Genomic DNA, 14,033 nt, shown 5'->3' on the forward strand with positions numbered 1-14,033 from the left:
TTCTGGATCCATCTCCCCTCCAGCACCTTGCTCCTTGCTGATAATTTTACTGGAATTCCTCACTTTCAATGAAATTTTTTAAACTACGGATTGTCCTTTAAAGAAAAAAAAAAAAAACACACACACACATACATTTATCCAAAATGTGTATTACTTCTCTTCTTGTCCCTGTTAGACCACGTCCTCAGCTTATCTCTTTGGTATTTGTAGGAAGGACTCCCATGCACGGACTCCCACTGTATCCCTCATAAACAGACAACATGTGAGTGCCTTTGCAGAAGAGGGTGTGTCTGAGAGCAGCCGGGTCAGCCAGGAGCTGTCGCCAGGAGACGCCCCCTCTCTGTCCCTTGCTGTCTGCTGATCACCGCTGGAGGTGCTGCGCCCTGAGCTGGTTTGTCCCCCAGTAGTTTTTGTGTTTCACTTGGCAAGGAAAGGGGAGGAAGGAACCCTCTTCTGGAGTCACTTCACAACCGGCGTTGTTTTCACGGAAAGACTTGTCTTTGTTGCTCTTGTTTAAACGTCGACATGCGGGTCCACGCAGCACCTGCCCACGGTCCCCCTGCCTCATTCCCGCGCATCTCAGGTAGAAGGTGACACCGCTGCAGGTGAGGAAGGCCTGTGGGAGAACTCGGAAGACCCCTGCCCCGTGGTGTGTGGCAGTCGGTTGTCATCGGTGCACAGTGGATGATTTTTACATCTAGCTTCTGGTTCCGTAACCTTGTGTACTTGAAGTCCAACAAGATGACGGAAGTCAGTTTCCTTGCAGTGATTTTAAATTGTGATGGAGTTTTAAGTTGATATGAGGGAACGTGTCCTAATTCTTCTGTCCTGGGAAGCATGTAATTTTAATGTTCCATTCCATGTGTGTATATGTGTGTATATATATATAAATATGCAGTATGTATATACATATATATGAATACAGGTATTTTTACTTAATCTATACAATGTAGTAAAAAGATGTTGGTTTCTCACTTCTGTTCTCTTTTTTTTCTTTTCCCTTTTTTTTAATATAAATAAACTATTGCTTGTTGCATTCGATTGTTGGTCTTTCATTCAAAAAGGATCCTTTATCTCTGTTTTATTTTCACCCTGCGGTACCCACAGAGCGGACAAACCACACTGAAGTCCAGAAAGTCCGTGAAACTGAACCCCCGTATGGACACACCCAACTTACTTCAGGGTTGTTGTTACTAAAATTGGGAATGGTTTAAAAAAAAAAAAAAAAGTGAGAATGGTACAGGGAAATGGGAAGAGCCCAGAGGGTTTTCACGTTTGTTCTCACTCAAAGAAGGGAACCACTTCCATTGTCCCTGCCTGACCCAAACACAGGCGGAATCCTGGAGTCCCGGCGCGGGCACTTGGAGAGATTGGTCTGTACAGACGTGCGGGGAACGGCCCGCAGGAGGGAGAGAAAACCCACCACACATTTCCCTTCATGAACAATCACACCCAACACTGAGCAGGGCACTAGAGGCCAGGACAGATTCGGGAAGAATCTGGAGAGGCCCTTCCTGTTCCTGCTCAAGTTCTAACCCAGCTCAGAATTCTGCCCCCAGACCTTTCACAGACTGCAAATGGAAACAGAAAAAAGAAACTCTTGGGGCCAGATGTGTTACAGAATTAATAAAAAATCCAATTTAGAAATGCAACGGTACCAAAACCATCACAGGACCCTGGCCAGCTTGAGACAGTACATTCCTATGGTCGTCTCATGAATATGTCTGTGTTCCCGCCTCGTGGGGTTAACACTTCTGGGATTTCACAAGTGTGCTCAAGGGTTGGGGGACTTGTGTCCAAGCACTGATTCCAAAAAGGATTCCCTTTTCTTTTTCAAAGGTAAGTATTTTTGGCTTTTAATACCTGTTCTTGAAAATCCAATATTTTTTGTTCTCTGATTCTGTCCTTCAAAGACATAACCAGCCACCAGAACGCCCTGATTCAGGCGTTCACTGCTGTACTTCAGATCATAATAAATGCCTGGAGAGTAAAATTCAGTGCTGGAGTGAGTTTTTCCATGTGACATGTGATAGTAACCCAGCCTATCAACTACGATAAGGGAGAGATTTCAATTTTCAGTGAAATGACCTAAGTCCAGATATGATTAAAAGCTAGATCTTTTGGGTCCCTGGGTGGCTCAGTTGGTTGAGCGACTGCCTTCAGCTCAGGTCATGATCCCAGAGTCCTGGGATCAAATCCCGAGTCAGGCTCCCGGCTCCTCAGGGAGTCTGCTTCTCCCTCTGACCTCTCCCTCTCATGCTCTCTCTCTCTCACTCACAAATAAATAAAATCTTAAAAAAAAAAAAAATGCTAAATCTTTTTGGGCTAGGTAAGTAAAGACTTAGGCCCTCATCTAACACCCGCAAATACATGACGTGGCCCCATCTCTTTTCTAAATAACAGATCATGAACCAGAAAAGACCACTTATGGGAACCTACCTTGAGGGTGTCAGCCTAAGGAAACACCACAGATCACAAAATTACTTGAACCAAGCTGCTCTTTACGGTTTCAAGTGAAATCCTATGAAAAATTTCAAAATTCTAGTAACTTCAAAAGGTTATAGTAAATTAAGTATATTGGTCAAATTATGTAGCCTTTTAAATATATTTATGAAGTGATTAACACAAGGATGTGTTTCCAGTCATTACAAATGGAAACATTCAGCACAAATATTACATGTACACAATGAACAATTGTGTAAACCAACACCCCACAAAATTCTACATGAAATTCGACATGACTCAATCTTGTGCATGATGGTGACTTCCATTTTTTTCCTAAATGTCTCCATAGACAAATGCTTATGTTGGTTCCAGAACCGGAAGGAATCCAGGCTTGCATTGAAGCCGCAGAGACAGGTCCCACAGCGGCCACTGCCTTCAGAAGTTTGTATGCCATCTTAGGGACTACCCAGAACCCAGTTAGACTAGCAGCAGAATTTTCTGGACTGTATTTGCAGGATTGGAGCTTTCAAAATAGAGACTTGATTACTGATCCACCTCCTGGGGAACATGAGATCAAGACAGTTTGCAGGTACAAAGGCTACAATCTAAATTGTGAATATGAAATACAGTTTCTCTTTTCTCTGCACGTGTTCAAGTTTATAACAAGATAAGGGGCTCCATTTGCCCCTAAACAATATGGGTAGGTTTCCTGTGAGTCCAGGCCTCCGTCGTTCCGAACATACTGGAAGGGATAACTGATAAAAGACCACCACTGCAGCCATCACTGCCTTCAGCCCGAGAGCAGGTTCTGCTTACTCAGTGACACTAGATAGCCAGTTTTCTGGAACATTGGTCCTTCGAGGGCTCCAGTTGCACTAAAAGCCCAACAAGAAGCCCAGGACCCTGGAACCAAATTAAAAAGCTCTCAGGCTACAGAACCAATAGCAAGAGCTATTAGCTCTCTTGGCTACAGAACCAAGAGCAACAGCAGCTCCCACATCTGAAACTCTTTTGAAACATCATGAGCTGTCCATTGTTTCTCAGCCGAACACAGCAAGGACACGGATTTCTTTTGCCTTTACTCTCGAGCAGCAGCTGCTGAGTACTGGCTCACCTGATCCTTCACGGGGTTTGCAGAGCCTTTCACTCTCCAGTCCACAGATGAGGGGGTCTCAGCAGAGAGAGGGGCTTGGCACACCTTCGCCTCCTCACGCTTCTGTATCTGAAGGCCAATCATTATGGGCCTGAATTCTTCATTGGTCTTCAAGGAAAAGAAAGTGGGATGTTGAAAATTGAGATTATTTTGGCAAAACACTGAGGAGGGGACGCATGAAACATTCAGCAACCCAAGCCACACTCACCAGGTCACCAAAAGCATTCATTGCCTTCTCGAAGCTGTGTTTCCATTGGCTGTACTCCTGGTTGTGCTGTTCAATCATTTTCAGATTCATCTCCCACACTGCTCTCCTCCATCCTTCTTCATTCTGCAGAAAAACAAATGAACTATCCTCTATTTCTATTTAAAACCAAATAACCTACTTGAAGTGGATGTGCTCACAGAGGGGAGCAGAGACCTTGACTGGGGCTGGGCTGATGCTCCGGGAGTTGCGCTCCAGCAACTACACAGCAGGACATCTGTCCCCATCGTGAGCGCAGTCACAGTGCCCTGCTTCCTGCCTGGGTACCAGCGGCCTCCAGAAGCTACTCCCCGCTGTGAACTCCCACCAGCATAGAACATTCCCTGGGGTCTCAGTGGACAGCTCAGATGTTACCAACCTCGTCATACTGTCTCCCGTGTGCCGCCTTCCACTGGGACCAGCGCGTATCTAAGCTCTGATCGAGTTGTGGAGCAGCTGAAGCTATTCCCAGGCAAAGGGGAGCCAGGAAGAGAGAAGGATGCATGTTTCAAAACTTAAGAAAGGAAAACACATGAGTTTCCGATTAATCTGAACTCTCAAAAACCCCGTTCTTCCTCTCTTCTGAGACGTTAGCGCCACCATAGTGGAATAGGACCAGAATTTATCCTCCTAACTGTTTCCACCTGGCTGTTGGGAAGGCTGCGGGTGCGGGATGGGCCGGGGACTTGCAGCCTCACTCCCTGCCTTGTGACCCGCCTGTGGCTTCCAGGCCATGTGAACAGGGGCACGTGGCACCACCATCCTGTAGCCTAGCACATGGGGGTGTACGATGGGGCCAGGTCCGAGTACAACACCTCCAGCGAGCCCTGAACCTCTGACCCAAAACGTAGTTCTGGTTTGGGGAATGGCCCGCGCCTCAGGACCGGCCCTGGCCTCACCTGTGGCAACTGTAGCTACGTTGACCCAGTCACAGGTGCAGGTCTGGGGGTCTCCCAGGCTGGGTGAGGGTCCCAGGCTTTGCACGGAAGGCCCTGGTTTTCCCAGGGCCAGCCCTACCCCCGCGGGCCTACACTGTGATAGACTCCGCCTGCCTGTGTGCACAACTAACTCTGGGCCTAGTGGCCAGTGACAAGGCATCTGGACAGTGGTTCGTGAGTCAGCTGACCCAGAGGAGGGGAAGCTGGAGGACCAGGCTCAGTGCTGAGGGGCAGTCTATGCCTTCTCTGGGGGCCCAGATCAACTGAGTGCCCCAAATTCATGCGCTGGCGGGTGACTCATGAATAGAAGTCACAGGGAGCCCCAAGTAGGTTTTCAGCCTCAGCCTGCATGTCCTTCAGTTCTACAGTTGCGGATTTTTTACACCGTAATGAACCCCATAATCTGGTCCCGTGGTCCCTGATTATTCCAGACAAAGGTGGGGGCAAGGGGAGGAAACAGAGCCCACAGACAGATTTATTAGCACTGTTCCAGGATGGGAAGCCTCAGGGTTTGGGGAGAATCTGGAGTGGACTGGCAGTCCCCAAACACTTGCCCAGATCCCTGGAAAGAAAGGGGACACAAGGAGAGGTGTCCGGGGAAGGCACAGTGTTCCGTCACTCTCCTCTTCTGTCTCCATTAGGCACAGATTCTTCTTCCCTCTCTAGTCTTTGTCAAAGCCAACAGAAATGTTTTATTTCCAGAACAATACGGTTTCATAAAACGAGGAACGACGGAATGTCGAAACTGCCTCTTCCTCCCCACTCTCTGTGTTGTGGATTATTATGTTCCTCAGTATCGAATGTGCTTTTCTTGAGATTTAATTTAAAACGTTTAAGAAAGATGCTATTTTAAGCCAAAAAATGTTCATCAGGAAACCATGAATTTGCCCTCTGAAAATCATTTTCGCTCTCCTTAGAAACATGATTCCACAGGTCTAGACAGTGGGTCACAGCTCCTTTTCTGGACCTCCTTCCTGATAAGCTCCTGTGGGTCAAAGCTCTGCTCTGTTTGTCTCTATTTTTTACCCTGGAGCTTCCAATCCAACTGGGTCTCCTTACAGAGCACATCAGCTTGAGCTGCGGAAGGTTAGGCCAGGAGCCCAGTGGCGCTGGCATGTCTGCCCGGAGCCCCCTGAGCTGACAGAAGGGTCTGCCCTGAGCCAACCCAAGCCTTTCAGGCACAATTCCCCGTTTGGAAAACCTCAGCAAGCTTCCCAAGGACACGGAGCTGGTGCTCAGGGGGCCTTCTTAGTGGCGAGACGCAGTTCTGTTGATATATGAAGGCATGTGTTGGTTTGTCTTATTTTGTGTACATAAGGGTTCTTGCTAGCGAGATCTTGGAGGCCAGAAAGCCACAAGAATTGGTTGGCACGATTCTAGCATTGAAAAGCTGTTAGACAGCCCGCCCCCCTCCAGAAGTCTCCCATAATAAGGTAAGTTGGCCATGGAACAGGTTACATGGAAACTAGGTCACCCACCAGCATCAAGAAATCTTTCCTGCCATTAGGTACCTTATGAAACAGCACACAGTCCCCAACCCTGTGGCACCTCCCTTTTGAATATTAGTTGGGCTCCTAGAAACCCAAAGGCTTAGCGGGGTGGGTATACAGTCACGGGCAATACCTACTGTACACTTGCTTATTTAAGTCTAACAATTGTAATTCCAGAACGCAGAGATAGCTAGGAAGATGGAAAAGAAGAATTGAAAAAGAACCTAGAATTATAGTGTCCATTAGGAGGAAACTTCCAGTTAGACAGGATTGTACCTTTAAGAACCACAGTCAGGGTTCCCAATCTAAATCCATGGAATGGGATGCCTACTTTAGTTCATATGTAGAAGCCTCCAAAAGCCTTCAAGATTCCAAAGTAGTCACATGGAAAGGTTCATGACAAAGGCTCCTGGACAGTTAGAAACATGAGGGATGCTTGAGACCAAAGCCTGTAAGACTGACTTGTCTCCTACGCCTCCCCCATCCTCCTTCCCCTGAGTGCTCTCTCTGCTACTAGCCCACCTCAGGGGCCTTTCCCCCTGAGGAGACACTTTTCTTTCCACAGGAAACCACCTGAGGTGACAGGTGATCCTCCCGAGATACCTGTCATCCTTAGGCAAAGACTGAACTGAGGGCTGCGGTAAAATAGTTCTTCAACCTGGGCAGGGTCCCCAGAGTGTGTTTCTGTGTTTCTTTCATTTTTAAATCAATCCTCCTAAGTCCAGGTGAGAGGGGGAAATAAATATTAACATTATCTCTTCCTTTCCAAGTCCAGGCCCGCTGGTTATGGATCCTTTTCTCCTGGAATTACTATTTCCTCTTGTCCCTCTGGTTTTGCATCCTAAGAACCTGGCTTGGCTTTCCACCTGCCTCCACTCTCTCTTGAGCTATCTTTGGAAGTGGCTGTAGATCTTGTAAAGGTAGTACTGTTTACACCTTTAAAGAAGTCTTTTAGGTCCATGATGTTGTTTAATATCCCCAAGTGTTACTGTCTTTCTTGGCTAAGATCTGATAATATAGTTTTTAAAATTTTAGTAACTACAGAATAAAAAATTTGGCCAAATTAAAAGCTGATATTTAGATGCTGATATAATTTTTTAGTTTTCCCTTTTTTCTTTTTTTAAATTTTTATACATTTTCTGTTAAGCAAAATTTACTCAGAGGAAGACTTCCTCACAGGTGGATGGGCGCGTCAGTCCTTCAATATTATTAAAGCAAGAAGTCTGTTCTTTGAGAAACTAAAAACAGGTATACTTGTTTTACAAATCTAGTCTTTACAGGACAGAAGGTCTGGTTCCAAAAACAATTCAAAGAACACCAATAATTTTTACCATTCCCCAAGCTGCCTCCCTTATTTATCTCAAAAGGCATATAAGTATTGTAACAGTCCTGGCCCAAAGAGATAAGAAAGTCCTTCAGGAAAGTGCTTGCATTTTTTTCCTGTGCCTTCAAAATATAACATTCAGTGTTCTACTCATCTCCTCCAGGAACTCCTTCACAATGCAGATTCCAGGAAGATTAGTCTTACCAAGCAAACAAGGAAGCCAAGGCCATTTTTAAAACCTGATTTGCTTCAACAAATACAAATATTAAGTGTCTTCCTCGGAAATACTAAAACCAAAAATTTTTTGCCTTCTATATGAATAACCTTAACTTATTCCATCCACCAGAACATAGATCCAAACTTAAAAGTTGGATTTTTTTAAAGATTTTATTTTTTAAGTAATCTCTGTACCCAACAATGGGCTCAAACCAACAACCCAAGATCAAGAACCACATGCTTTACCGACTGAGCCAGCAAAACTACTGAGTATTGTACCAATTTCATGACAGTAATTTTACAATAGAAGCTCTACTCTCTGCAACTTTCTGTATGTTAAATGGACATCTATAGATATTGTCAATGCTTCCACCTTCAGATGGCACTGCCAACAGTAATTTGTGAAGACCTCCATCTAGCTGGTTTGAAGGCAAGTGACAGTAGGTGTTAGGCAAAAGGTAGAAATTAACCCAAGGGCTTTTCAAGTTCACACAATCTAGGAAATTATTTGGAATAAATATTACTTTAAGGTTGATGGTTTAGCTAACATAAACACATCTTTAGAGTTATCAACAGTAAATATAAAGACTTTTATTCTACCTGAGTTTATCAGCCAAATAAGTTGTTATCATTTATAAGAGCTACCATCAATCAAAAAACTATAATAACTTGGGATAAAATAGACTTTTGTCTAATGCTTAGTAAAGTTTTTGTAGGTAACCTGTACATAATTGTTAATACAAGTAGATTAAATATCAAGTTTTGGAGTAAACTTTTTTTTTTAAAGATTTTATTTATTTATTTGACAGACAGAGATCACAAGTAGGCAGAAAAGCAGGCAGAGAGAGAGAGAGGAGGAAGCAGGCTCTCCACGGAGCAGAGAGCCCGATATGGGGCTCGATCCCAGGACCCTGGGATCATGACCCGAGCCAAAGGCAGAGGCTTAACCCACTGAGCCACCCAGGCACCCTTGGAGTAAACTTTTTAATTGTGTAGGGGCCAAGAGCAAGCTGCCCCAAGATGGACCACTCTAGTGTAAAAATTGTTTTTGAGTTAAAAGCAACCAAAACCCAGCTTATTCAGGAAAAATTCTTTACCTCTCCCTGGTCTGCCTCCCTTAGGAGGAAGAGGGCATTAACAGATTCCTCCTTAGAAACTTACCTGCACAACACAGCAACCTTTGCTTTCCAAACATCTCTTCTCACCTGCCCGCTAACAGTCTCCCTCCTCTTTATATCCCCAGTTCTGATCTTTCACCTTACTTCTGGATGTCCTATGAGCCCTCTGTTGCCTGCCTGTCTTTAGAATTTATGGATTTTCTGTCTTTAGAATTTATGGATTTTGTGTATGTGTGAAACTAAATTTGATTTTCTCCTGTAAATCTGCCTTGGATCAATTAGATTCTTAGTCCAACCTGAAGGACCTTAAAGGACAGAGGAAATTCTTCCTCCTGGAAAATAACAAAATTTGGAGATCTAAGTGGCTTTACGAAATGCTTTATGAATCAGGCAGGGCCCCATGGAGCAGGTAGACAGGCGTTCCAAGGAGATGTTCAACACGGACGGTTTCTATAAAAGGTTTTATAGGATAAGGCGGTGGCCAGGTAGCTAATAAGCAAAAAAAAAAAAAAAAAAAGAAAGACTGTCCTTGGCAATGCTTTTTTCTAGTGGAAAAATCAAGGTTACACCTCACCTCTTTGAGGGATGGAGAAGACCCAAGTGGCAGACTCATTGGACCAGATTGAAAACTTCCTAGCTGACAGGTTAATGTTACCTTTGTGGGATAGGTTGAAACTGCAATTAGGTGCAATTCTGCCTCAAGCAAAGACATTTGAGAATCATGGCAACAGGTCCCTCCCCCAGAAGATCACCAAGAACATCCAGCCAAGACCAAGTTCACCAATAAACTCCAGAGCTAGGGGAATGCAGCATATAGGATTCATGGTTTTTTCTCCATGATTCTTTAGTCTTTCAGAGTTAAAATTTTTTTTTCTTAATCTATTTTTAAAAAATTTTCCTATTTCCTATATTAAGCTTTTTAAACTATTTTATCTTATTAATACCTTTTCAAAAAATCTTTTTAAAATTTTTATTGTTATAGTCATATTCTATCCCTCATTCTATTTAACCTTATTTTTTGTATAAATATAGGTTTTTCTTAAAAATTTTGGGATACAGTTTCTCTTAACAGATCAAAATACACCCTAAATTTAGCACATGGCTTTGTCTAGTCTCCAGTCTGATCACACTCTTTCTTCCTTTTTTTCTTTTTTCAACCAACTTCTTATCTTATCAACTCCTTTTTTAGAATCTTTTAAAATTTTCATCTTTATAGTCATATTCCATCCCTTCATCATGTTTACCCTTATTCTGTGTGTGTGTGTGTATAAAGTTTTTCTTTCTTTAAAATGTTGGGAGGCAGCTTCTTCTAATAGACCAAAATACACCCCAAATCAATTGTGTGTCTCTGTTCTATTCACCAGTCTAATATGTATGTATGTTTGTGTATAAATATGTATATATATATTTTTTTTCTTTTCCTCCTTTCTTCTCCCCCTGGCTTCAGGTCTCTTCCAATTTGGTTACTATATATTTGGGGGGGGTCGTTGCTACCCTTTTAGTATTTTATTCTCTCATTCATCTATTCTTTTTTTTTTAATTTTATTTATTTTTTTGACAGAGAGAAATCACAAGTAGGCAGAGAGGCAAGCAGAGAGAGAGAGAGGAGGAAGCAGGCTCCCTGTAGAGCAGAGAGCCCGACGCGGGGCTCGATCCCAGGACCCTGAGATCATGACCTGAGCCGAAGGCAGAGGCTTAACCCACTGAGCCACCCAGGCGCCCCTCTCATTCATCTATTCTTATCTGGATAAAATGACAAAGAAAAACTCACCTGAAAAAAAAGAACAAGATGCTTTATAAAATAGAATGTTAGTGAATGCTGATTCCCCCCTCTACAGGACAAGTTTCTAGAACCCAATACTTCAACATCAGCTCACTGGCAATGATTAGGAAGAATTGAGTAGGGAAAATCAAGCAGGATTATTACAACTTTGGCAAAAAATAATTTAAATGTATATTTCTTTCATGGAGGACAGTGGCAATGTTTTATAACTCAAGAAATTTGGAAGTCAAGGCATTTTGTAAAACAGTCTTATGCTCTCATAGATGAGGAAATTTTGGTTAAAATATGATTTTTTCATATTCTCATCCAAACAATGTTCATTTAAAAATATTTCTGTAAAGCTAGTTATGCATCAATACTGTAGTAGAAGGTAATGTACGATGATAATAAAAAAGAGTCATATGCTATACTCAAGTTTATAATATGGCACCAATGTTAATTTCCTACTTTGACAATGTACTAGTTATTTGAGGAAAGCTGCATGAAGGGTACAGGGGAACTCTGTACCATCGTTGCAACTATTTGTAAAATAAACAATTTTAAAATTAAAAGGAATTTAAACTAAAAAAAAAAGAGAACAAGAGGCAGTAATTATGGCTAGGGACCTAATCAATATGGACATTAGTAAGATGTCAGAACTAGAGTTCAGAATGTTGATTATCAGAATGATGATTATCAAGGTGCTAGCTGAGTTCAAAAAAAGCATGGAAGATACTACAGAATCTCTTTCTGGAGAAATAAAATCCCTTTCTGGGGAAATAAAAGAACTAAAATCTAACCAAGTTGAAATAAAAAAAAACTATTAATGAGGTGCAATAAAAAATGGAGCTGTTACTGCTAGGATAAATGAGGCAGAAGAGAGAATTAGTGATCTAGAAGACCAACTGATGGAGAATAAAGAAGCTGAGCAAAAGAGAAACAAATGACTACTGGACCACAAGGGGAGAATTCAAGATGTAAGTGATACCTTAAGATAAAACAATATTAGAATAATTGGGATCTCAGAATAAGAAGAAATAGAGAGGGGGGCAGAAGGTATATTGGAGCAAATTATATCAGAAAATTTCCTTAATTTGGGGAAGGGAGCAAGCATCAAAATCCAGGAGGCACAGAGAATCTGCCTCAAAATTAATAAAAATATGTTCACACCCCATCATCTAACAGTAAAACTTACAATTCTCAGTGACAAATAGAAAATCCTGAAAGCAGCTCGGGACAAGAGGTCTGTAACATACAACAGTAGAAATCCTAGATTGGCAGCGGACCTATCCACAGAGACCTGGCAGGCTAGAAAGGAGTGGCATGGTATATTCAGAGCACTAAATGAGGAAAATACGCAGCCAAGAATACTGTATCCACCTAGGCTGTCATTGAAAATAGAAGGAGAGATAGCTTCCAGGACAAACAAAAACTAAAAGAATTTTTAGGAAACATTAAAAGGGATCCTCTAAGCAAAGAGAGAAACTTAAAGTAGTAGACCAGAAAGGAACAGAGACAATACACAGTAACAGTCACCTTACAGGCAATACAATGGCACTAACTTCATATCTTTCAATAGTTACCCAGAATGTAAATGGGCTAAATGCCCCAATCAAAAGACACAGGGTATCAGAATGGATTAAAAAAAAATAAGACCCATAGATATGCTGTCTACCAGAAACTCATTATAGACCCAAAGACACCTCCAGATTTAAATGAGGGGGGGGTGGAAACAATTTACCATCCTAGTGGACATCAAAAGAAAGCTGGGGTGGCAATCCTTATATCAGATAAATTAGATTTTTAAGCAAAGAATATAATAAGAGACGAGGAAGGACACTATATTATACTTAAAGGGTCTGTCCAACAAGAAGATCTAACAATTTTAAATATCTATGCCCCTAACATGGGAGCAGCCAATTATATAAACTAATTAATAACAAAATCAAAGAAACACATCGACAATACTACAATAAGAGTAGGGGAATTTAACATCTCCTTCACCAAAATGGACAGATCATCTAAGCAAAAGATCAACAAGGAAATAAAGGCATTAAATGACACACTGGACCAGATGGACATCACAGATATACTCAGAACATTCCATCCCCAAACAACAGAATACACATTCTTCTCTAGTGCACATGGAACATTCTCCAGAATAGATCACATCCTGGGTCACAATTCAGATCTCAACTGGTACCAAAACTGAGGTCATTCCCTGCATATTTTCAGAACACAATGCTTTGAAAGTAGAACTCAATCACAAGAGGAAATTTGGAAAGAACTCAAATACATGGAGGCTAAAGAGCATCCTACTAAAGAACAAATGGGTTAACCAGGAAATTAAAGAAGAATTTAAACAGCTCATGGAAACAAATGAAAAAGAAAACACAACAGTCAAAATCTTTGGGACACAGCAAAGGCAGGCCTGAGAAGAAAGTATACAAGCAATACAAGCCTTTCTCAAGAAACAAGAAAGGTCTCAAACACACAACCTAATCCCACACTTAAAGGAGCTGGGAAAAGAACAGCAAAGAAAGCCTAAACAGCCGAAGAAGAGAAATCATAAGGATCAGAGCAGAATTCAATGAAATAGAAACCAAAATAATAGTAGAACAAATCAATGAAACTAGGAGCTCATTCTCTGAAAGAATTAATAAAATCGGTAACCCCCCGGCCAGACATATCAAAAAGAAAAGAGAAAGGACCCAAATTAATAAAATCATGAATGAAAGCAGAGCGGTCACAACCAACACCAAAGAAATACAAACAATTATAGGAACATATTAAGAGCAACTATACAACAGCAAATTTGACAATCTGGAAGAAATGGATGCATTCCTAGAGACATATAAACTACCAAAACTGAGGCAGGAAGAAATAGAAAACCTCAACAGACCCATAACCAGTAAGGAGATTGAAGCAGTCATCAAAAATCTCCCAAAAAACATGAGCCCAGGGCCAGATGGCTTCCCAGGGGAATTCTACAAAACATTTAGAGAAGAATTAATACCTATTCTCCTGAAATTGTTCCAAAAAATAGAAATGGAAGGAAAACTTCCATATTCATTTTATGAGGCCAGCATTACCTTGATCCCAAAACCAGACAAAGACCCCATCAAAAGGAGAATTACAGACCAATATCCTTGATGAACACAGATGCAAAAACTCTCACCAAAATACTAGCCAATAGGATCCAACAGTACCTTAAAAGGATTATTCACCACGACCAAGTGGAATTTATTCCTGGGCTGCAAAGTTGGTTTAACATCTGCAAATGAATCAGTGTGATACAATACATTAATAAAAGAAAGAACAAGAACCACATGATACACTCAAT

At 41.9% G+C, this 14,033-nt stretch overlaps 1 protein-coding gene and 1 pseudogene across 6 annotated transcripts in view; one reads left to right on the forward strand and one right to left on the reverse strand.

Annotated features, from left to right (window-relative positions):
- Nucleotides 1–1,041, forward strand: part of DAPK1 (death associated protein kinase 1) — a 174,617-nt gene extending 173,576 nt beyond the window's left edge. For all 6 annotated transcript variants that reach the window (XM_047699206.1, XM_047699210.1, XM_047699209.1 and 3 more), the window contains exon 27: nt 211–1,041. In XM_047699206.1, the coding sequence (XP_047555162.1) occupies nt 211–361 (151 nt within the window). In that variant the 3' untranslated portion in view covers nt 362–1,041. The remainder of the gene's footprint in view (nt 1–210) is intronic.
- A 523-nt stretch (nt 1,042–1,564) lies between these two features.
- Nucleotides 1,565–4,347, reverse strand: LOC125082960 (procathepsin L-like; annotated as a pseudogene).
- Between the last annotated feature and the right edge of the window lie 9,686 nt (nt 4,348–14,033).

This window comes from Lutra lutra, chromosome 13, assembly GCF_902655055.1.
Source record: "Lutra lutra chromosome 13, mLutLut1.2, whole genome shotgun sequence".
NCBI classification, from domain to species: Eukaryota; Metazoa; Chordata; class Mammalia; order Carnivora; family Mustelidae; genus Lutra; species Lutra lutra.